General features: G+C 40.1%; 2 protein-coding genes across 2 annotated transcripts in view; one reads left to right on the forward strand and one right to left on the reverse strand.

The window, feature by feature from the left end:
• Window positions 1–3933, forward strand: part of LOC119917681 (enolase 4-like) — a 60144-nt gene extending 56211 nt beyond the window's left edge. The window contains exons 12-13 of the mRNA XM_038738099.1: window positions 3205–3322; window positions 3821–3933. Of these exons, the coding sequence (XP_038594027.1) occupies window positions 3205–3322; window positions 3821–3933 (231 nt within the window). The remainder of the gene's footprint in view (window positions 1–3204; window positions 3323–3820) is intronic.
• A 4404-nt stretch (window positions 3934–8337) lies between these two features.
• The window catches only part of shtn1 (shootin 1), a 45493-nt gene continuing 28978 nt past the window's right edge, over window positions 8338–24852 (reverse strand). Inside the window, 11 exon segments of the mRNA XM_038736827.1 lie at window positions 8338–8428; window positions 8430–8450; window positions 8889–8939; window positions 10849–10952; window positions 16334–16416; window positions 18242–18365; window positions 18601–18754; window positions 20229–20375; window positions 20490–20584; window positions 20771–20852; window positions 21806–21903. Coding sequence (XP_038592755.1) covers window positions 8342–8428; window positions 8430–8450; window positions 8889–8939; window positions 10849–10952; window positions 16334–16416; window positions 18242–18365; window positions 18601–18754; window positions 20229–20375; window positions 20490–20584; window positions 20771–20852; window positions 21806–21903 — 1046 coding nt within the window. The 3' untranslated portion in view covers window positions 8338–8341.

Below are 24852 nucleotides of genomic sequence, written 5' to 3' on the forward strand. Positions count from 1 at the left end.
TTGTGGATTTCAGCTCTGCTTTCAACACTATTATCCTAGCTCTGCTGCAGGACAAGCTCTCCCAGCTAAGTGTGCCTGACTCCACCTGCAGGATCAATCTTTCATTGATGTATGGACAGGGAGTTATCTCCGGAAATTGTGGATTTATCATCAGCACAGAATAAAACCTATAGGCTGCACTGTCCTTTATAACACAGAGTGCATATATTAAAGCAGCTGTCAGGTTGGCAACAGTTGCACTGAAACACTTACCATGGGCTACATTACTGTAGTAGCCTAATAACTAATCTATAAAACTGATCAATGAACAGTAATCTTTTGATAGCCTATTGTAGTTGCACTGATTGGAACATTCCTATCGTTTGGACTGGATATGATGCGAATATTTCTGAGCGCACTTTCAGTGGTTTTTTTGAGGATAACTGGTGCAACTAAAAGAGTTTTTCATGGTCATGAGTAGCCTAAACTGTGTCTGATCTGTTTGATTAATATTTTCATCTTCAGTTATTGCCATCGGCATTTTGTCCTGTCAGGTTACACCCTGAATTAATATAGCTGATTAAAAATGAATGTAATGGGCTCAAGGTGAATTCCAGCACTTTGTCATTAAGGGAAATTCCAGTCTGGTAAATGATGAATGAGCTACACTGTATAAAATGTAATATTGTTAACGTATTGACTCCTTCCTCCAATCCTGCGTTTTAACATAAATAGCCTATGGTGGTCCGTGTTGGCACACATTCATATTTGCCCTGCAGATGATGCACTCCTTGCTCAGTTCAGCCTGCTAAAGTCAATGATGTACTTCTAAACCGCCATCACTGAGGCCATCCTCACCTCCTCCATCACCATCTGGTACGATGCTGTCACTGCCAGGGACAAAGGCAGACTAGCGTATCATCTGCTCTGCAGAGAAGGTGATTGGCTGCAATCTTCCATCACTTCAGGACCTGTATGCCTCCATGACTGAGGCGTGCAGGAAAGATTGTGACCCCTCCCCTCTGTACACAAACTGTTTCAGACACTCCCCTCCAGCAGTAGGCTGTGGTCGATTAGGACCAAAAACTCATGCCACATGAACAGTTTGTTCCTGTCTGCAGCTGGCCTCATCAACAAGGCCCAGGATGCCCACTGGCTCTGACTCATGCCCCCCTTCCCCTGTTCATTTTTGCACAACATGTCAGATGATTCTGATTCTTCTACTGCACATGTAAATACTTGTATATATCAATGTCAAACTCATATTTTTTTAGATATCTTTATATTCATATAGGTTTATGTTTATGTCTATTGTTGTTAAGCACCACAAATTCCTTGTCTGTGTAAAAAAACAACCTGGTAATGAATCCATTTATAATTCTGATTCTTATTCCTAACCTAAGGTACCTAACACAGACTATAAGACCACAAAACCACCAAACTAATTCCTGGCTCAGTATTCTTGCACAAAGGGCAGAGGTGACCCGCAAACACCCAAGTCCATCTACCCTTGAAAATCCAGATTTTTATGGTCATACACTGTATGACTCTGTAATTATACAATCGGTACCCAGTATTTAAATAATAACTACAGTATAAGTTATTTGTAAAACCCCATATTGTTACCCCCATATTGCATAACTTCACACCTTATTCCCCAGTACCTACATTCAATTCAATTTAATTTATATAGCACCAAATCACAACAACAGTTATCTCAGAGCGCTTTTCATAAAAGAGCAGGTCTAGACCATACTCTGTGATGTTATTTACCCAACAGTTCCCACCAAGAGCAAGCACTAGGGAACAGAGGCAAGGAAAAACTTCCTTTTAGAGAGAGAGAGAGAGAGGAGAGAGGCAGCCTACATAATATACACACAGAGGTACAGACAGTAAAGGTGATGTTGCTACAGACTGAATGAATAATGGTACAGATATTTATAGTAATGTTTATGATAATACTCGTAATGTTAATGATTATAATAATAACAGGACTAGTAACAATAATTGTAGCAGAGGGTGTTGAGCAGGAACATGTATTGGTACATACTGCACTGGTATTCTGTTTTTACACCATAACTCTGGAGTAATTACACAATATGTTACGGCATGACCTAAATTTTTAGTCATAAACTAGTGTGTGCACATCCCAGTATAACATTAGGTGCATTTGCAAAATAGGCAAAAACACTGTCATGAAAAACACTGAACAGATGCTGCTAAATATGTCATAGTTTAATCAATAAAGCTTTTTGGTGAGCATCTATTCAGTGTGAATGCACATTTGATTTTTAGCCCAAAAATGCATCGGGCCAAAAGTATGCAGCCTTGAATTTGGCCTTCAACAGGGAAGATGGCACAATGTTTCATGTCAGCTGTCCACAGTGGACCATTCTCATATTAACAGTAGTGATCTTTCCAATGTAGAAATGGGTCCACAGGAGCTACTGTAACTGACATTATCTAACTAATAATAATTGTGGAATAATATAACAAAACAAGGCTATTTATTCATTCTGTAGATTCACGGTTATAAGGTTCTATTCTAAATGTCTCCAGTCAGTTTCCAAAAACTTTCAGTGGTTTTGACCTTTTGCAGTTCTCCCTCACCTCAAATGTTGCAAAAAGCTGTTTTGTTGATCGCCCAAATTCTGCACACGACTTTTGATGTTGTTGGCATTTACGCAATCATCTCTTAGCTTCACTTAACAGTAAAGAATTCCAGCTGTACTCAGGTTGTTTTTTTTTACTCAGCCAAAGGGTAGATTTGTGCTGAGTGCTCTGCAGATGTCACTGCACATGCTCAGAGACGTGGTTTTACCCTTCTACTCAGGGAATATGTCTACCAAATGCAAATCATTAGTTGCAGCTCAAGTCACCATCATTGTAAATTCCTACATACCTATAACAATTGAAACTCTAATTGAATTGAACACCATGGGGCCCAGTCTGTGAGGAACTTTGAAGAGGAAATTTTACCAGGAAATTTAACCATTAGCTAAACATGTCCCTGTCACAAACCCATCCCCTCCACCATTAGGTCAGCCTTCTCAATTGTGATTGGACCTACTGTATCTGTCCTAACTGCCCTCAGTTTCATCAAGTAAATAAATACAAAAACTCAGTGTAACCCCAGAGACAGTTTGGTGGTGTCTGTCTCCTTCCTCTTGGTGGTGTCACACCTTTCCTCACCACCATTTTCTCTCTCTTCTTCTCCTCCCTCAGGCTGTGGCTCTGGGCCTGGACTATGTCAAACTGGGAGGTCTGAATGGTGCTGAGAGGATGACTAAATACAACCGGCTGATTTCTATAGAGGAAGAACTGGCCCAACAGGGAATTCTGGGTAGGATTTCTATACTTGTTTTTTTTGCCAGACAGAGAAAAAGGAGGCCAGACAAAGCCAGAGAGAGAGAGAGAGAGAGGTAGTAATGCCTGGGCTTGAGAATATATCACTCTGTTGATGTGAAAGGAAACTGTGTGTGAGGAATCATTCAAATGTGTATTTGTGTGTGAGTGGAAGAATGAAAACCCCTCCCCAGGATCTGTTAATTGGCTGCCTAATTGCATCCAGGGACAAATACTTTCCCATACATAATTTCCAAATAGCAGGCAGGGACACTGGAGGTTAATGAGAGATGAGTATATCTGTGTGTGATCAATTCCATCTTAAAAAGTTAACATGTTTATTCTGGCTGAAGCCCACAGTGGACTGGGGTGGAGTGAAATGCTCATTGTCCTTCAGCTGCAACAGCAGAAACCTTATTTCAGTCCAGTTATCTGAGGAATCACTGGTCATGCTTTTGCCCATTCACTTTATTCCATTATTTTGTCTCATCCACAGTCTTCAAGGAGAAGCACCCACCTCCACTGTTCACTGAAAAACCACTGGAGGAGTCCACAGAGAGACTGTCTGACACAGCCTGCTCACATCTTCTGTTTCTATCAAGAACATAAACACTTAAAATTTGTGTCAGTGTTACCACAATATAGTTTACTTTCAAAATTCAATTGCTGTTTTCACTTGCTTGCAGGTAAGAACATGTAAAACCTGCTTCTATTCAGTTTCTAAAATCCTCAAACATGTTGTTGCTACTTCGGGTATATAGAAGCCATATTAGCAGATGCTATACGCTGCAGGTCCTTACACAAACACAAGTCTGCTTTCAGGTCACAATCAATCTCCTCCACCAGAATAGCCAAATTATTTTATTAATAATGTTTTGATCTGATAGCCCCCACCAAGACACACACACACATAGCCATGTCAGTGTTGTCCGACAATGCCTGCCTCCTGTCTGTTTGGGACGTGAGGTAAAGGCCCCTCTTCATAACTGGTCAGCACCCTCGCTGACCCCTCTCATGGCTGCTCAGATCCTGGAGGAAATGATTCTGTCAGTGTGGAAAAACAGGAGAGGCCTGGTGGAGCATCCGCCCGGCCTGCGGCACAGAAAAAAAGGCTGCTTATATACAGTGGGGAATGGAGGAGTTTCGCAAGTGCTTTGTGTACCAGCCAAGTACGGCTGCATCAATGGGCCTGTCAAGTGAGTTATCCCTTATTCACGGCTCTTTTCTATTACACAGAGAATCTGGCTGACACAGCCCTGCTGACACTACAATAGTCCTGCTAAACTCTTTAAGGCTGGAAATGAAAATTTAGACTGAAGGTGTTGATAGAAGTCGACACAAACCGACACACACATTTATTTCTTTTTTCTTTTATGTAACAATTTCACTTAACTCATCGTGGTTTACATGAAGTTCTATTTTTAGATTATTTCTAGGTAGTACAATTGTTACCATTTTATTTCTTCATATCAGGAAAATAAATTAAATAACAAATGTTCTCCAGCCGCTAATTCTTCCAGTTTCATTCTATTTGGGATTATGGTTTGCTGGCAGCTTCCACTCAGCGTTGCTGTAAATGTCGGGGAGTGAAGACAACCTCTAATCAATGAAACATGCAGACAAACTGAGCTGGACACAGCAGCATCTGAACTGAGGCTCCCTGGCAGGCAATTACTATGTTTCGGAAAATAAATGAAATGACTAACAAAATAGGTCAAATTAAGTGTTTCCCAGACACACTAAAAGGACCTTCCTAATTGCTGGTCCCTGAAGGGACAAAAATACAAAAACAACAAAACATTATATTGTATCTGCCAAAGACGAAGAGCTGAGAATGGGTTGTGGTGGAGGAGAGGCTGAGGGAAGAAAAGGACCCAGCATGGTTTGTGTAATTACATGTTTTGCCTCGATCGGCCGTGTCTGTACCGTCAGTCAATCAACAACAGTGAGTCCGGCGGCTGGAGCAGATGGTGGAGGAAGGAGTTGAGCCGGTCATTGACTTTGTTTCTGCTAAGGGAAGGAAGAGACAACAGATCCAAAGGACACTTGCGTCACTCCTCCTCCGAATCAAAGATTATATTGTATGTTGGCATACTATTGAGTTGTGCCAGGATGGCCTTGATTAGAAGAACCTCATTAGATATGGAGGATATGAAGAGGCAGAGACATAAATCAATACAAAGACTTTCTCTTCTTTTTTCATTTTACCCCCACCCACTCACTGACACTTTATCCTCCAAGATGTCCAAGATAATTCACACATCCTCATACTATTGTCATGAGAAAATAGAGGAAAAGCCAAATATGCACTCTGCAAAACTGATTAGTTTATTGAATCTCCCCACAGACCATTTCTCTGAGGTCCACTGTTGTGACTAAGTCTGCTGTTAAATAAAATTAGAGTGTGACTTCCTCCGCTACATTTGGTTCAGTGGAGTGAGGAATGAATGAACGTGTGGAAGATGAAGTAGAGTCTTGCAGCCTGCTGCTGATGAATCTTGTTAGAGAAGAGACTTTGAGCCACAATTACATTTCCTTCACACTCTGTTAGGGGGGATTGGGAGCTGGAAATTGCACCTCAGTGCTAAACGAAGCCTAAGCTTTAATTAACAGCAGCACACAATAGGTGACGGACATCGCCCACAGTTCACAGCTCTCATGTTTCAATCCCTCACTCAAGGAAGTGTCTGGGAAATCTGGGCAGGTGTCGAGGGAAAACAAAACAACACGCGATCAGCCCAACATTGTGCTTAAATCACGAGCAGTCATTGTGATTTTCAAAGGGCAAAGGCTGATCCTCTGCTCCATACCTGAATAACACCCACCTCTGACTGAGGCTTAAAGGGAAAATCCACCCTAAGACACAGTTACAAAACAGCAGTGTTTTGCATTTGTGGACGCATTTTCATTTTATTTCATTTCATTATATTAAATAAAATGAAAATGTTTATCATATCATAATGATTTTCCCAACTTAGATATAACAGAATTTTAGCACTACATTTTGACAAACTCCACTACAGTAAATCACAAACTTAAGTATATCAGACATGTCTGTAATCCACAATTACATAGAATGGAATTAACACTCTATGTACAGAGACATTCCAGTTGGAGCAGAGCTGAGACTTTGGCTCTAAACTAGACAAACTGGTTCCAACCGTCTTCTACAAATTACATCTATTTACTACTACTTTGTTTTGCCAAATGCATTTTGAGCGGAACGCAGGTTGATAAATTGTGGATTCAAGTCACAGTTGACATCTTCAAAATTATAAGAACACCATCTTACCTGAGTCTTAACCTAGAGCTTTGGCTTGCTTAATGATGGCAGTACCACTTGGATATTTTAGGAAAACAAATGAAATACAGTATCAGTGAACATTTTATTGATACTTTCAACATTTTGGACTTAACTGTTGTTAAATGGTTCAATAGACATGTTCTGTCTATGTACATGTTCTGTCTGTTCTGTCTATATATGTTGATTAAATTGTAATCTGGGCAAAATTACGTCTCTCTTAAAATCTCTTTGCATTTGTCCGTTGAGATGCAAGGATAAAATTATTGCTGCTGTGATAACTTCCAGCGTTGTAAAATCTATCCATAGACAGGTTTAAAAAGAAAATAAAAGAAAAAAAATCTATCCATATTTGGTGTCTGAACATCCTGATAACATATGAATCTATATTAAATTATTAAATGACTGGCCTTTTTTAATTATATTCTTCTCACTGTTACATGGAGACCAATGCATGCCTTAATACAGCTGTTCTGTTTTTGCTCTAAATGCTCGCCATCAGTGCATCTCAAAGTGTTCGTCCCTTGATTTGCCCTGTATTCTCGAAGTGACATGGCCAAAGCTTGACATCCATTCTAAAGCAGGACAGGTAGTACAAACTGGAGGGTAGAGGCAGCAGAGAGGAGGCAGTGCCCTACATAAAGGATGTAAGTGTGAGTGAGGAGCGGAACAGTGGAAACAAAGTCTGCCACAGTAGTCTGTACTGCTCACTGGGAGGCTACAAGGTTAATTCTGGTCTAGACTGAACAATTCAGAGACATACTCTGTTTAGGCAAAAGCTCAAGGCTGCATAACTGGCTCCACTGTTCCTCACAATCCAAACAAAAAACTGGGCTTTACCTTAGAACAGCTGAATGAACCTTAAAAAGGTGGGGTGGGATACACATCTTTCATTTCAAGGAAATCAAATGGCCTCAATGTATCACTGACACACTTGTGCTCTTAGTCCACATTCTGTGTAACCTCTGGCTTGATTCTTTTTCTGATGTTGAAATCCACTGAAGACCTATGTGACTGTAGTACTGACTCCTCATAATACAGTCAAATTAATATTTTAAATGCAATGTGTCTACACACTAAAATAAAATGCTAGATATTGATTTTGCATTATGTGATCTTCCGTCACCCACATCCAGTGTGTGTAGGTGGATACTTGTGTCAGGGCCAACCTTGGGGCTCGTGGCACCCTTCACACTGCTGGGGAGAGAATGGGATGGAGACCTGCACAAAGAGACAAACACTCACTGAAACAGTTTTACTCAAACTGCAGCAGGTAAGAATGACTATGCTGACATTCTGTCATTGAGGTGACATGATGATGTGACAGTGTGCTGCTTCAGTAATTTACATACACATACATGAGATGGTGGCTTCAGTGTGAGCTCTGTTTTGTGAAGCTGATTATATTCAAAATCTGTCGTTGAAACTGATGTTTAAAATTTTGTGAAACACAGAAGATCAGTTTTATTGTTTAGAGTGATTCATACTGAAACGGATGCCTTTCTGTGGGCTAATGAGCAGTCCTGTGACCTGCTTGAAAAAAGCTACATTTAAATCAACACTTAAGACCAGAAACTATTGACATACAAACAGACAACACATCAGGATTATTGAATAATAAAAATAATAATAAAAGAGTCTAGTCTAGTCTCTCTCCTCAAGGATGCATTACAGCCCACAGAAGGTTTAAAGTGAAAGGGATGTAACTTACTTGCGCTACTCCAGTGCATCCCGCCGCCTCAGCAGGATCCTCTGCAGTTCCTCGTCACGGTTTGTTGACGGAGACACTGCCTTTAGTTGGGGGGGAGGTTCTATTGAAATTCTCCTAGAGAGTTACAACAGAAACATATATTTACATGCCGACAGCCTGTTCAACAACAGAGCTGCAAAGTAGCCATTGCAGCTCAAAATGAGTACATGTCGTTTGTTCAGCTGCTTGTCTGACTTTAACTGGAGTGGTAATTAACAGTACAACAGTAGCATAATATGTGCTAATTTAATCTGTTATTCTTCATCTTGTGTGTCTAGTATGTAAATATTGACATTAGCTCTTTAAATGTTACAGTAATACTTTCTCATAGGTTAAATATCTGACTACTTTCCAACCATTGCTGAATTTTATTATATTTTAACATTAAATTCCGGTGTGAGCACATCCATGAACAGTGTAAAAAAACAAAGCCTCTCCTGAATAAACACTGTGAAAGTTCAACCAGTAAAATATGGCGTGCGAGGACATGTGATTGTTTTAAAGTCCCATTACCATGATTCCTTTAAGTTCCTGAATGGCAGAATTAGAGGGCAGTCTCTCCATCTGATAAAAGGAAAATAGGAGGAAAAAGATGGGTTTGGTAAATAAACAGCAGTCTGACACATTATACTTATTTTTCCTCATTCAGCACTTAGAGACTAAACTGCACCTCTTACCACAGAGAGTAGGCACTGTAGGCAAGAGTGAGGACGTATGCTTTCTACAAGAAGAAAATGTGTAAACACACAATCATTTTGAGTCACGTCAATTTTCCCATCCTCATTATTTATAATTACCTCATAGAGCAGGTCCTAATGCTATCTAATTTGGCAGAGCTGTTGTGGCGGAGGAACACGCAGACTAAAAGATGTCTTGGCCATATGTCATGTTTTATCAAAACAAGCAGCTCTTAGATAATCCCACACACTGAGGGATTTAAGAGCACTGAACAATATACGCTCAACAATGTACCAAAACCTAATTCAGACGGTGGTTTAGTTTGATGATTTCAACACGTTTTCTGTCACACACATGCACTTCCTTTAATGACTCTCCAGTTTCATGTCATTTCTCTGTCTTCAGTGTTTAGTATTCACTGTGAGGCATCTCTGCAGTTTGTACTGGACTTTTCTGCAAACTTTCTGCATGGGGCACTCTTTTCATTGTCCGATGAACAAATCCTTCTTCCTTTTAGTCCAAACAAATGTATACACATTCCTGTGTTCCAGGAGCTTTTTTCCAGACACAGAAGGTTTATGACTGCAACCATTTAGGCCTGTGGAATCACGGTGGTGTGTGCTGTTGGAAAAACCAGCGCTTTACCAACCATCTCAGCTACTTATATCATGATTGTCATCACTACTGAGATTCATCAGCCTTACAAATGAAAATGCAGCTGCATCATCATCTTAGTGTCTCATTTCATTGAGTGGCTTTATTTAACCAAATCCAATTCTGCGTGCATACAATAAGCCTAAATGTGAAATATGTTATTGATTTTGCCAAATATATTTAATGATCATTAAGCAGGACTACATGAAAACTGAAAGCAGTTTGCAGGTGGGAGTATCAAGTGAAACCTTACTGTATTGATTTTAGGGCTTGAAATATTCCTATAATGTCCCTCTAGTGACTTAGACAAGTTAACTTTAATTAACTTTACAGTGAGCTTAGTTTACTTCACACATTTTATGTCATATTTCTCTGTCATCTACCTTGTGATTTTATTCACATTTATCTTAAAGTTAAAATTAATCATATTTGGAGTGAATCTCACGGGGACTGTGTCTGTGTATCCTGCCCTGCGGCTCTCCAGATAACACTGAGTGTAGGGCTGTCATTTCCAATACAAAATTCGAGCTAGTCTTCAAATGTGGTTAAACATGTCATATTGAATCAGTAATGATCAGTTTGCATTCAAAATTGACTGTGTATATGCACAGTCAATATGCATGCATAAGCATGTATATGCACAGAGTGTGCCTAGTGCTCCAGCAGGGGGCGTCCTAAAATGCAACATCACTGTTATCCATTGCATGCACTCTCAGCCTGAGTAGGTAAGTTATTGTAGTTCTGTGTGCTAATACAAAATGGAGAAAACTAGCTGTGCAAGCTGTGCTGAATCGACATCAAACCATATGAGAAGTAATGTACAGAAGCATTTTCAGTTTGAAACTGTGAATGACAGTAAATACTGTTTGCTGACTTTGTAAAATACATTAGCCTTAAAATAATTTAGCATGTCAATGAATGAACAAAATTAATTCTACATTGAAGTTTAAGACTGTTCTTCATAGGTTAATTCGAAATGTTATTAAAGGAAATTAATTTAAAATAATTACATATTAGTTGATTTTTACTGACAGTTTACTGCCATGAAACTAGAGGGTAAACTGGCTTTAAAAGTGAAAAACACAGCAGGTCACAGATATTGTCAGAATAATACATCATTTTAAGGGATTATTGAAGTTACCTGTCTCCTGGTCCTATTAGGTGACTGGCTGACAGGTCGAAGTTGAACGCCTTTCTTGATCCTTTGCATCATTTCCCCCACTGCCTGCTGCCTGATGTCCACTTCTGCGAGTGACAGACACACATAACGAGCAAGAGAGGCAAAGACTGCATCAGTGAGCTTGAGGCTGTACTTGTCTTTTTCAACAGACATGCTGTATTTAGTGGATTCACTGATACTAAACGGGAGTCTGCCTCAGTGGGAAACAGTGCCAAGAACCAAAGTGAGTTTAAATGATTTTGAGAGGGACTGTGTAATTCACATGCATCATTAGCACTGCACTTGAAATATAGCTCATTTGGATGTAAAAGCTTAGAAATGACACGAGCCCCCAGGGACAATCAATTAAGTTTCTTTTGGAGAAACTCCAGGTTTTTCCTCTTAATTATGTCATAGATATTGACTGAACTGTATTACTGTGAATCCTTTTTAGGGTGGATTTGGTTATAACCAGGCAACAATTAATAAGGCCCCATGTACAGTTCATAACCTTTGTAATGTGTGAGGAGACCAAAATTATTCTGCTATGAATTTCAACTCTCACACATCTTTCATTCAAAAGTTTTGCGAGGATAAGAGTTTCTCAAGTTCACAAAAGATGGGAACAAAATATATAATTCTGCAATAATGCATCCCATTGGTAAAGAAATGTGAATATTTAATTTTCAAACATAGAACAATCAGTGGCATACAGAATGGAACTATTGTCAGTAAGATGTCTTTAGAATGTCACACAAAAACTATTTCGTGTTAAACTAATAGTAAAATATTTTCCTCCAAAGTGCTCAGAAAGAGTCTATTATTCAGGTGTCAGAGTCGAAGATCCTTGGGTGGCACCTATTCAGCCCTGCATGTAATTCCAACAAATACCCTGTGCATAGTGCCCAATTCAGGCCGCATATATTCAAAAACTATTTAACAAAATGAAGACACATAGCCTGTTCTGTCAACATGGACGTCCTACCTGCTCCAACAAGTCAAGGCTTCCCTTTTGTTTGCTCAAATTGAAGAATTTAACATGTTGACCTAATAGGCCAATGATGGAGATTTGAGTTTGAATGTCTTATGCACCACTTGCCACATTTATCCTTTTACACAAAAGTGACTTTGATTTGCAAAGGAAAAGGCGAAAAGGATCAAATCTGAAAAGCAAAAATAGGATTCAAAACCAGTTCTCCTACACTGACATGTATGAGAAACAGTGGCCCTGAGGAGAATAAAATACAAAATGAACATACCTCACACAGAGAAAGAAAAGATACGCTGAATGTTTGAACTCAATGGAGAGTATGAGTTACAGAATATGGATATCAATACAGCATTTCACTGTCATCACTTGGAATACAATTTATCATTTATTGGAACGCAAAGAAATATATAATATATAAATGAATATTTGCATCTTGCTTTGTCGCTCACTCCACAAAAACTTGCCCAAAGTTTTTGACCTAGGAGGCTGAAACTTGGCATCGAGGTTAAGTGTGTATGTGTGAAGGTGAGTTTTGTGTTAACTGGCTAAATTGGCAGTGGCCTATCGCAAAAAGGCAAGGCAAGTTTATTTGTATAGCACATTTTAACAACAAGGTAATTCAAAGTGCTTTACATAAAACATAAAAGTTTAAAAAGTTTAAAAGCAACATAAAATATAATAAAAGTTACAGTGTTACAATCAGGGTTAAAAGAGTTAAATGGAAATATTTAATTAAAAGCAATGATAAAAAGTTAAAAACAAAGAAAAAGAAAACAGGACAGTAAAAGTTACAGTGCAGTGTAAGTTATCAATAAAAAGAAAAATCTTAAATATTTAATTAAAAGCAATGGTAAAAGAAAAGTCTTCAGTCTTAATTTAAAAGAACTGACTGTTTCAGCAGACCTGCAGTTATCTGGGAGTTTGTTCCAAATATACGGAGCATAATAACTGAACGCTGCTTCTCCTTGTTTAGTTTTGACTCTGGGGACAGAAAGCAGACCTGCCCCTAAAGACCTGAGAGGTCTGGATGGTTCATAACGAAGCAGAAGATCAGAAATGTATTTTGGCCCTAAACCATTTAGTGCTTTATAATTTGAAATCAATTCTTTGACATACAGGAAGCCAATGTAAAGACCTCAGAACTGGAGTGATGTGAGTTTTGGTCTTAGTGAGGACTCGAGCAGCAGCGTTCTGAATCAGCTGCAGCTGTCTGATGGATTTCTGTATTTCTCTATTTCCTGTAAGTACACTGTTACAGTAGTCAAGTCGACTGAAGATAAATGCATGGATAAGTTTTTCCAGGTCCTGCTGAGACATAAGTCCTTTAATCCTTGATATATTCTTCAGGTGATAGTAGGCTGACATAATTGTCTTAATATGGCTCCTCAAATTTAGGTCTGAGTCCATGACTACACCACATGACTGAACATGACTGTTCATGTAAACTGGCTTATACAAAAAGGCGCATAAGTTTTGTCGTGGACACTTGTGGGAGCCATCATTGATGGCTCATTACTGTGTTGGCCATTCCCCTTACAATTTAGTCCCACCCCGTTTTATAAGTACCTTTTGCAAAAGTGTGCATGTTTATGGATGGTGTATATAATTATCACATCCTACATTTATCATATGATGGAAATAGCTAATCAGGTTTGTAAAGCTGCTGTCCAGTGGACTAAACTTCCTATCATGGTGCCTTCAAATGTATTATATATTTTAAATTATATTCAAAATATGAAAAAATATCTCACACCGTACATATAAGTAAAATCCACAGTGGATTGTGTCTTTGTTGCAGATAAAAAACATTTGAACAGATTTTTGGGCATAGTGGAACCCTGACTGAGCAAACAAAGCCCCAGCAGTTTTGGTGATCATGTGACACTGACCTTAAAGTGACCCCATATGGGAGCCACTTTTTAGTTTGCTTTCTTGAGAAAGAAGCTCTCTGGGAATTATTGTTCTCTATTTTACTGCTCTTCGTCATGTTTTACCCTTTTCTTGCAGAAGAAAAATATTTGATTAGACTTATCTGTGATATGGTCAGTGGTCATATGACTGGAATTAACCAATGAACACTTAAAAAGACTGCTTTATTTCCTGTTCCTTGTTTTCACAATGGTGAAGACAAGAGAGCTGTCTGAGAGCATCAGAAGTGCTATTATCACCAAACACCAGAATTCTATAGGGTACAAGGACATTGACATCCATGTTTCAAAGTGTGCAATGTTATTAGAAGTTTGCTACTCTTAGAACTGACAAGAACCTCCTGGGACGTGGGGGGAAGAGCAAAATCGATTAGAGAAGTTACTGAAGACTGGTGCAAACTGTAAAAACAAAATGTAAACATGTAAGCTGAAGGCAGACCTGGAGCAATCAGCAGTGATGGTTTCAACTCATATCCTTTACCGCACACTAAATCAAGAAGGGCTTTATGGGCTGAAAAAAACACATTAAAAGGTACAACCGTTGCTTGCCAAAACGCACCTAGGCAACCCACAATCCTTCTGGGCAAATGTTCTGTGGACAGATAAAACCAATATAGAGCTCTTTGGCAATGCAGGGCAGCAATTTATTTCTAGATGAAATGAAACTTACAAGTTAAAGAGGTGGTATTATGCTTTTTGGCTTTTCCCCTCTCCTTTATTGAGTTATATCTCTTTTTTGTGCATGTAACAGGTTTGCTGGGTGAAAAAGCCCCAAAGTCCAGCCCAAAGGGAGTTCCCATCTCCCACAGAAAACTCTGCTCTGAACCGCTTGAAAACAGCTCGTTTGTAGTCCAGCCCTTCACAAGCGGCTAGCGGGGTCAGGCAAGCCCTCAAACCAAGCTAGTCTGAGTCTGTCTTTACATTCTGAGGAATGTTGAAACGTTTTAACTTTAAAAAGAGGCAGCTGGATCGCTGGTGTGTGTGGCGCATTGAACATTATGTCGCGGCAGTTGTGTGTGTCGCTATTGACGACAAGCTACGTACTATCTCTGGGTACTGTCTGCAATGGAAAATGGAGCAGGGCCGAGTAGAGTCGAGTCTATCGATTTGCGCTATGGTAGCATTTTTCGGCAAGGCAGCATAGATCGGTCAGAACACCGGCAACAGTTCAACGTTTAGTCCTAAAAGACGATGCAACTCCGACTCTGCTTGGGCCTGGAAATTCACAATCACAACCTGTAAGTATATTTAATTGGTTGTGAATTATATTTAAAATAAACACGGCAATGTAACTTCACAGACTGTTCAAGTGCGGAGTTGTTGTAAACACTGGCTAACACAGCTAAAGTTATAACTATAATGCTAATGTTACACCTGATGTGAAAGCTACTGAGCAAACGTTCAAATTGTTTGGCCAATTTTTATGTAAAACTGAGTTGAAATATGGTGATTTTTGTAGTGGTTTATGGTAAGATGTGGAACAATGATGTTGTGTGGTTGTGGACTTGTGAGTAACTTATACCATCTGCTAGGTTACGGTCGCAGTCTGAAGCGGCTTTGATTTGGATCACACTACCCTGTTTCTTACGACCCGCCCTTCTCTGCTTCTTATTGGCTAGTAGTCCTTACCTGGGAACTGCGCATGTGCAACTCCTAACAAAGATTATTAGTACAAGTAAGATGCATCACTCTGTAGCTCAAGAGCGGCGCGTACAACACATAGGTTGAAAAGAGGAGCTGCAGCAATGTGCAGTATGAGAAATATATGGTGTTTTGTGAAAATTAAACCATGTAAACCTGTTCTGGTGCAACCCCTAAATAAGATTTTGAACCTGAAAATGAGCAGAATACCACCTCTTTAAGAACACCCTACCTACAGTTAAACATGGTGGAGGATCCATAATGTAGTGGGCCTGCGTTGCTGCCTCTGGTACTAAAGGTCTGTACCGTATTAAAGAATGATGAAATCAGAGGATTTCCAAGGCATTTTAGAGTGAAATGTGCTACCCAGCATAAGAAAACTAGGTTTGGCTCAAAGATCAGCACAATAAAGACCCAAAGCACACATCCAAAAGCACAAAAGAATGGCTAAAAAGAAAACATGGAGTGTTTCAAACTGGCAGGTTATAAGTCTTGATCTCAGTCCAATTGGAATTCTTTGGAGAGAGCTGCAATCAACCACTGGGAAAATGAAACATTCAGAACACTGAACAAATTGCAGTGGAAACTACCAGCGGACCGGTGCAAAAAGCTTATACTGTTGGTAAGAAATGTTCCGAGGCCTTCCTTGTTGCCAACAGGTGTGCATCCAAATTTTAGGGAAGGGTGCCTTTAATGCAGGTCATGTTTTACATTTCTTTTTGGAAATCACAGCATGGAAGTTGAAAAGGAATGTTTCTGTTGAATATCTCTGGACATATTAAATATTCTGATGATATGTTTTCAGTTATTGTACAGGTTACATAAAAATCCAAGGGTGCTGACCAGCCTCCGACAATGTTGACCAGACATGTATATATTGCCCATTATGTGGATGTTTGGTGTATACCTGGTGTCTTGGCAGAGTCCTGGACCACCAGTGGGATGTCAGAACTGATGTCTCTTCTCTTTCGGATCAATGACAGCAGTGTGCTACAGGGGAAGGCACAGATCAACTGGTTGTTATTTAGGAAGTTGCTTTCACAGGACTCCAAATATGCATATTGGTATTGATTTGGATCTTTCAGGAACAAATAAATGTTTTAATAATAATTATGCACACACCAGGACATCATTTCAAATGTATGTCTCATAAGTGAATACCACTTACAACCAGCTGATTAAAAGGGTCAAACCAACAATAAAACGAATGAATGAATCTACAGCAGCTGCGCAGGACTGGGGGCCTTTGTAGATTTCAACATAATGTTGCTAGCATATATAAATATATTACTAGATACAGGAATACAATGGGCCGTTGCAAGTAGATTACAAGTCTGAAGACTGCGAAGGTCAGCATGTGACACAGCACATGAACCTGTTGATGTTAACTCTCTTTTGTATCATGCATATACACTTTTTGCTAACATCAAGATGGTGTCTTATTTCTTTAGAGGTGTTTTATGTCTTTCGAAGTGCTTTAGGGTAGAATATACAATTGTTTTAATACTGAATATGTGTGGAGGTTAAGGTGGGTGTTACCATAAGACCCTCAAGAGGAGGAGATTTTAGCCCACCATCACAATATTATCATCTGCATTGGGACTTTTGGGAAATTGTTCGTATTTAGGAGAAAACACCTGAATTATTTGTATCCTGTAAAGGCTTGTGCAGACTACACGTCTTTCAGCGTCGGCCGATGGCCATGCCATTCACACTACACAACTTGCCGTCATGTGACAGGAGTCTTGAAGTCGATGTGGCGTTCACACTACGTGACTGATCGGTGACAGGGGGTCATACACTACGCAAGCTGACAGCGGCTGTGTCACCTGACGTTGGTCTCCAAACCACGCTTTGTCAAGAAAACACACATGAAATGTGAAACGGGAAAGGACGCGAACCTACACCAAAACAGCAGTTGTTTGTTATTATAAAGACTGCAGTGTAAAGACAAAGAATCTGGGTGAAAGAATGGATTAGCTCACGCTGGTAGCAGGGATTGTCTGAGCTACAGAGAGATGGATGTGAGTAAAAAGTGTTTTGCGGTGAAAAGTAGCTGCCTGCTCTCATTGGCTGGATTTGGATGTCGAGTCGGCAGACTCCTCCAGATATTTGGTGTGCTAGATATCTGGCAGACGTCGGTGATGGGACAGAAATGTGTCAGGGAGCCGTTTTGACGCGTCGAGTAATTCACACATTACGACTGGCGACAACTGTTGATTTACTCCCGATCACAGCCTGACGGTCGCAGAGCGGCAAATCGTGTAGTGTGAACTAGGCTTAAGACAAGGGAAAGTCAGAGTCTACTCCACCTCCAGAGGACCGGCCCCTGTCAGTATCCACAGCAGATGTGAGGAGAGTCCTGCTGAGAGTGAATATGAGTAAATCAGCTGGGCCTGATAACATCCAGGGCCGTGTACTAAAAACCAGAGCCAATCAGCTAGTTGATGTTATTACTGACATTTTCAACATCTCACTGTTTCAGGAGAGGGTTCCCACCTGCTTCAAGACAGCCACCATCAATCCTGGACCTAAAAAGTCTGCAGTCTGAACGACTGCCGCCCTGTGGCTCTCACCCCCTTTCTGATGAAGTGCTTTGAGGAACTGGTTCTTCAGCACATAAAGAACAACATCCCAGCCAGCCTGGACCCTCAGCACTTTGCTTTCAGAACCAACAGATCCACAGAGGATGCCATCTCCACTGCCCTCCACTCAGCCCTCACACACAGAAGTTGTGTGGAAGGTGCATCAAAAATGCGAATAAAAAAGATTTCCCTAACTAATGATGTACAGAGCATACTGTGTGTGATCTAACCTGAGCGGGTTGGAGGCCGGAGCTGGGGCTGGAGGAGGTGGAGGTGGTGGGGGCGGGGGAGGTGCCGGAGCTCGAGTCGGGGTCGGGTTGGTAGCTGCATTTAGTTTCTTTTGGAGCTCCTCAACTGGCCAGTGAAACAACAGCACCAAGAACAGAAAAAGGAAACTATTACAGTCATATAACAACAAATGGCCTTCCATGCTGACAGAAGACATGAAGAGAATGTCATGGTCACACTTTCAATCAGGTGTTGGGATCATTGTAGCCTTCACACACAGTTGATTCTACATTCTCCTCTATAGCGCACAGTGCAGTCCCCCCACTGTGTCCTGTCTTTACAGTTCCAAATATGTCTTCACCTGTAAAGCGCAGATCCTTGACCTCCACTTCAGCCTTGGAGCATTTGTCGCTGTACTCGTTCTTCTCCTCCTCCACGAGCTCCAGTTTACGCCTCAGTGCTGTCAGCTCTCTCTGAGCCTCACAGTTCCTCAGACGGTCCTCCATCTGCTTTATCTGAGGATACACGGACCACACCACACTCATTGTCACAACATTCTGTACGCACCTGTTTTACCACAGAGGGCCTGTACAGTATTGATCTGTTGTTCGGTTGCTTCATATGTTTATACTCCTTAAAAGGATATCCCCTTATTATTCACTTTAATTAATAATAAACTGAATGGTTTTCTTCTACCGTCCTGCTAGAAAAAGAGCAGTTCTGCAGCATTGTGGCGGCTGCAGCTCCTGCGGTGATGATTTCTAATAAGTAGCATTGGGTAGCTGCCAGTTCACATTCAGTCATTCGCTCTCCAACCCCAGTTCCTTAACCAGTGTTTTAATTGTTCCTCAAATGAAGGGTATGGCTCACCTCCACCCCGGCACCAGGAGAGATCAGTGATCCCACTCAGCTATAATTGTTTTCCATCAGTGCTAGATGAGGTGGGAGGGAGCTGGAGGCTATGCTGCTGCTTTTAATTATTAATCTGGCAGGTCATGGCCCCCAGGTTTTACTGTCATGGCCTATGATAATATTTTAATTTTATAAAATATTTTTATGTAATAATTTTCTTCTATTTGAACTATATTTGTGTTTTAAATAAGTTAGGCATCAATGAATAAATGACAAAAAGTCAACATAATCTAGTGTTGAATCTGGTATGTTACATAATAGACCCTAGGTCTCCTGCGTCGGTCTTTAACCAAGATATCTTAGGGAACCACAGTAAGGCTTAGCTACTTCAAACTTTTATTCTGTGTACTTTGGTTAGTTTTCTCCTTTACACTGATTAATTTAACTAGTTAAAAAACAAACAAAATATCCAAACTGAAACAGTTTGGAGCTGATGGAGCTGAGGGATGGCCAGTGGTTGCCATGGTCACCACAGACTAAAGCCTGCCATTTTCACCGACTTGTGCAGATCTGCACTTTTGACAATTTTAACACTGCTTTTATTGTTAGAAGTAGTAGTAGCTTGCTTTTCTATTTCAAGTTCCTCTGATTGTTTCTTTTAAACAACATCACTTTCAGGCTTATTTTAGATTATATTTAAGCTCTGCTGAGTGATAACTTTAATAGCAGTATCAGAGACTGTTTTATAAAGATGGAAAAAACCCACTATATATGATTCTGAATGAAGTGCTTGTTATAGGTGTAAGCTTTATTCATTAAGCTCACATTGGTTTTGGGTTTTTTCTTTTTAGAGAACAGCACATTCAGAATGAAATTCAAACCAACAAAAACAAATGTGCCCAAATGCCTGTGAGCTTATGACTTATTTATGATGAGACAAAGGTGGACACATTATAGTAAGGCTTAGCTTCCACATGCCTGAAGAGCTTGCATTCTGTCCAGATGCTTATATTCACCGTTTCCTCACTAGCTCCTCCATGTCAATCATACTGAACCATGAATCAAAGAAGCCAGACTCTATGTGTGGCGTTACATACATAAATGAGTCTAGTTTGTGCATGATTTGTTTACACAGACCTGGTTTTGGTGCTCCAGCCTCTGTATCTCCAGATCCTGGGTTAGTATGGTGACCTGGCTGAGGGCTTCCTGCAGAGCTTGACTGGGCAAGGAGCTCTGCATTAGGATCTGACTCTGCCTCTTCAGCTTCTTTTGCTCGACCAGCATCTGAAGGAAGGACCACAAGGAAAATGGAAGAGAGTCAGACACACTGTTGCATAATGAACCTCGTCATACACAGAGTAAGACAGGAACATGGAGGGCTGCTGTAAAAACACTCACTGCTCGGGCAATGCTCTCTGCCTCTGTCCTCAGATCCCTCTCCAGGTTTAAGGTGTCCTGTAAGACCTCGTATTCCTCCACAGCAAACTGAGATACTAGACAAAGATTTCCACACTGGAGTGCAACATGTAGTCTACCCTATATCAACAATCAATTACTTGTGATACCCTGGTGTAATTACTGTAAGCAAATAAGACCATGCCCAATTGCCCATGATTATCCATTTTGTATGTAGAGTGTCTCTAAAAATGAAAACACATTGACCTCCCCCCCCCCAATACCTCTGTTATATTTCCCCAGGAGCTTCTTTTGTAGTACTGTCTCAGCAAATAAAGCAGTGTTACCGTGTTTCTCTTTCAGCAGCTGCAAATGTTGGAAGGGACGGAGTAGAGAAACAGTACAAACAAATTGATTAATGTTCTGTTTTACAGAAATCAGTGAAAATGGAGATGACACAAAAGTAAATATAACACTTCTTGTCACTCTTTTCACTCCAAGTGCAAGCAATACTTTTCTCATATCAGATTCCTGACTGGACCAAAACCTTTTCAAAAATGTTTCAAAGTCATGGAAACTGGCATTACTGGGAACTTAAGGCTTAACATTTATTTTTTGTTTTTTTCAAAACCTTCCTAAACTAAACTCACTATTCATGCACCGTATTTATTTGTTGAAATCTAGAAATCATGCTCTCTGTGGGCTACTACACATACACACACACAAACACACACACAAAGAAAGTGGTCAGCAGAGCAGAGGTCGTGCTGGAGACGTTAACCAGGTGACGTGAACCAAGTTATCCTCTCCTTCCTGAGTAAAAACCAATACTATCAATACACCTGTTCAGCACATGTAAACCTGTACAAAGAGTATATAGTATATATAGACCATACAGTGACATTGTAAACATTACTGTTGCTGCTCTAGAAACAACATTTAGCTATATTTAAAATATTCAATTCTAATCCTGTTCTGAAACGTTTTTTTAAACAATATATTTTTAAAATCACATTTAGTGATGGAATTCACTGTTGATGCACAAACCATGCAAAGTGCAAACCTACACCTGCACAAAGATACTCTAGCACCCTTTCTGTCATCCATGCTAATGTAACGTTGTTGTTGTTGATGAGTCACAGTGATGCAAGGCTAAAAAGCTTGAAAATTGTGTGGACAGCTTCTCCTCTTTCCACAATCTCTGAGTATCTCTTACTTTTCAACAATTTGGTAGCCTTGACGTTAACATAGATTTATTATGAGCAACATTTTTTTGTATATAGTAATCCCAGTGACAGATACGGTACAAAACAACTTACTTCTTCTCTGGTTTCCCTCAGTTGTTCTCTTACTGCCTCAAGATCAGCTTCTGCTTGCCTTTTCTCTTTTAGTGTTAACTCCAACGTATTTTGTAGTTCTGAAACAAAGGAGAACAAAGCAAGTTTTAAAAAGTGTTCTTTTTTACACACATCATTTTGAGTATATTTACATTATAGTAAACCTTTTGCTATATGAATCTGCTGGTACAACCAAGGTTTGTGTGACTGGACTTAATGTAATGTTGAGGAAATACTATTCAGCAGTAGTAACTAAATATCACAGGCCAAAATACACAGCATGTGATCAAGTTTAAGATTTTTGTTGGTTTTAGATTGTGAATATTTATGTTTACCCCAGGACAGTGGTGAAAACTGACTGAGACTATACTGTGGTGGCCATTAATTTATTTCTTTTTAATATGTAATGTACAATTTAATGGTTATCAACATACAGTGAAATAAACAATTTAGCATCAACAGACTGTATTGTTATTGTTAAAAGAAGTATTGCCGTTTGTCATTTGTTTATTAAATCTGTTAATACAAAGCAGCTCACAGCAGGACCAGGCTGAGACATTTAGGAGGGTACTCAAAAAGAAAAAAGTCGCTGACACCTAAGATTGTTTTTGAGGAGTATTTGGGGAACATTCTCATGTTAAATGAAAATGCTACACAGTCTCTGAACAGGTAAAGAGTGGCAGGACCCTCACCTGTCATGCGCTCAGATGAAAATTTAAACGGACATTCTTTCATCATAAACCTTTATATGCTAAAAGTGAGAACATGTAGAGTGAAAGTATCCCATGTGTTCCGTGACAGGAAGTGCTTTGACTGGCTGTCCATTAACATGCAATTATGATTTTTCAACATAATAAGCCCACAATTTTTGAGCAAGTCAACTTATTTCTGTATTCACTCATCTTCTGCATCAGAGTATATCATTTGCAAATGACGTGATTATCTCTCCCTTTTAATGCCGACAGCCTTGAACATGATGGGAAAAGCATCATGGAGTTTGAATCCATTATCACCCGGGGTATAATTACTGGTTTACTAAAGGAACTGACCATGACATTTCCCAGAGACAGCTGGATGAGAAGGAAAGTAGTTCACTAGTGCTGTAGTTTAGTTGTGCGTTTAAGAGTCACAGAACATCCTGTACATAGTTCCTTTATACATATGCAATGCACATCTTAGCAGTTTACAAATGAGTTGTTTACATTTTTTGGCCCACTATTGTACATTTTGGTACATTTAACATAAACAGCGTATACCTTGACTGAAACAATTATCCAGTCTGTGCTCTGGACATCCATCACTGTCTGGTTTGGATCTGCCACCAAAAAGGACAGGAGCAGACTACAACGGACAGTCAGGACTGCAGAAAAGATCATGGGTGCCAACCTGCCCTCCATTCAGGACTTATACATTTCCAGAGTCAGGAAACAGACAGGAAACATCACTGCAGATCCATCTCACCCCGGACACAATCTGTTCCAGCTCCTCCCCTCTGGTAGGCGCTACAGAGCACTGTACGCTAAAACCAACAGACTCAGGAAGTCATCACTCTGATGAACAGCTGACTCTGCCCACAGTGTCAGGAACAATTCCTGTGCAATAACCCAGTAACTCTGTCTCTAATCAGAACCTGTTTACTGGTTACCACTTATTATTTATTCATCATTCTCTATTCAGACCTGTTCATATTGTTATATTTTCATATTGTATATACTGTATACCAAATCCACCTACCTCATGTACATAACACCTGCACATAGTACTTATTTATTCCAGCATCCTTTGCACTATGCTCCATCACACTGTGTACATGTATGCATGTATGTGTATGTGTACCTGTATATCCCATCCACCTCCGACATGTACATAAAAATAATAATGATAATAATAATTTACTCCTTCATTGCACTCTGCTCATTGCACTATTTTTTCAATCTGTCTATTTTGTTTTTGTTTATGGATCTGTGGTTGCAAGTCACTTGCTGCTCCCGTGTCCTCTGCTACAATTATTGTTACTAGTCCTATTGTTATATTGTTTTATTATCATTAACACTACTATAAATATCTGTACCATTTTTCATTTAGTCTATAGCAACATCACCTTTACTGTCTGTACCTCTGTGTGTATATTGTGTAGGCTGCCTCCCTCCCCTCTCTCTTTCCTTCCATCCCTCTCTCTCTTTCTCTCTGTTCCTCTCTTGCCCTCTCCCTCCCTCCCTCCCTCTCTCTCTCTCTCTCTCTCTCTCCCTCTCTCTCCTTCACCCCCAACCGGTCGAGGCAGATGGCCGCCCACCCTGAGCCATGGTTCTGCTGAGGTTTCTGACTCTTAAAAGGAAGTTTTTCCTTGCCTCTGTCGCCTAGTGCTGCTCTTGGTGGGAACTGTTGGGCTTCTGTAAATAACATCACAGAGTACGGTCTAGACCTGCTCTTTTATGAAAAGCGCTCAGAGATAACTGTTGTGATTTGGCACTATATAAATAAAATTGAATTGAATTAAAAAAATGAATCCTGCACAGTGATATACTCACTTATTAATGTTGTTTTGTCAAATACATTCAGATTTTATTTTGAAATATATTTTATGATGATTGATGGCCCAAAATGTGGGTTAATAAATGCGAATAAGTAGCCAAGTACAGTATGTAGTGTCTCTCCGGCCACATTCCCCTGTCTCCAAAACTGACCAAAACCATTCTGTGCCTGAACTTCCTTACCCACCAGCTCACCTGTTCCCACTTTCCTCATCAGCCACTCTTTACATATACCGGTCCACTTCCATTGCCAGTTCGCCCTAATTGCTATGTTGCTATCTTGCCTTGTGTTTTTGCTTTTGAGCTTCTGTCACCCAAAGCCAAACCTTAACCTGGACTTGCCTGCCTGCCTATACACTATTTTTAGTCATTACACCACTGATATCCCCCTGCTGTTTGGGTCCTTCCCCTGTTGCCACTCTCCTGCACCCTGTGACAACTACACAAACTGTTATCAGTGACTGGTAAAAGGTGGTGATAAAAAGCAGGAATTGTGCT

This window comes from Micropterus salmoides, unplaced genomic scaffold (assembly GCF_014851395.1).
Source record: "Micropterus salmoides isolate LMB-PRFRI ecotype aquatic unplaced genomic scaffold, ASM1485139v1 Ms_hic_scaffold_22, whole genome shotgun sequence".
Classification (NCBI taxonomy): domain Eukaryota; kingdom Metazoa; phylum Chordata; class Actinopteri; order Centrarchiformes; family Centrarchidae; genus Micropterus; species Micropterus salmoides.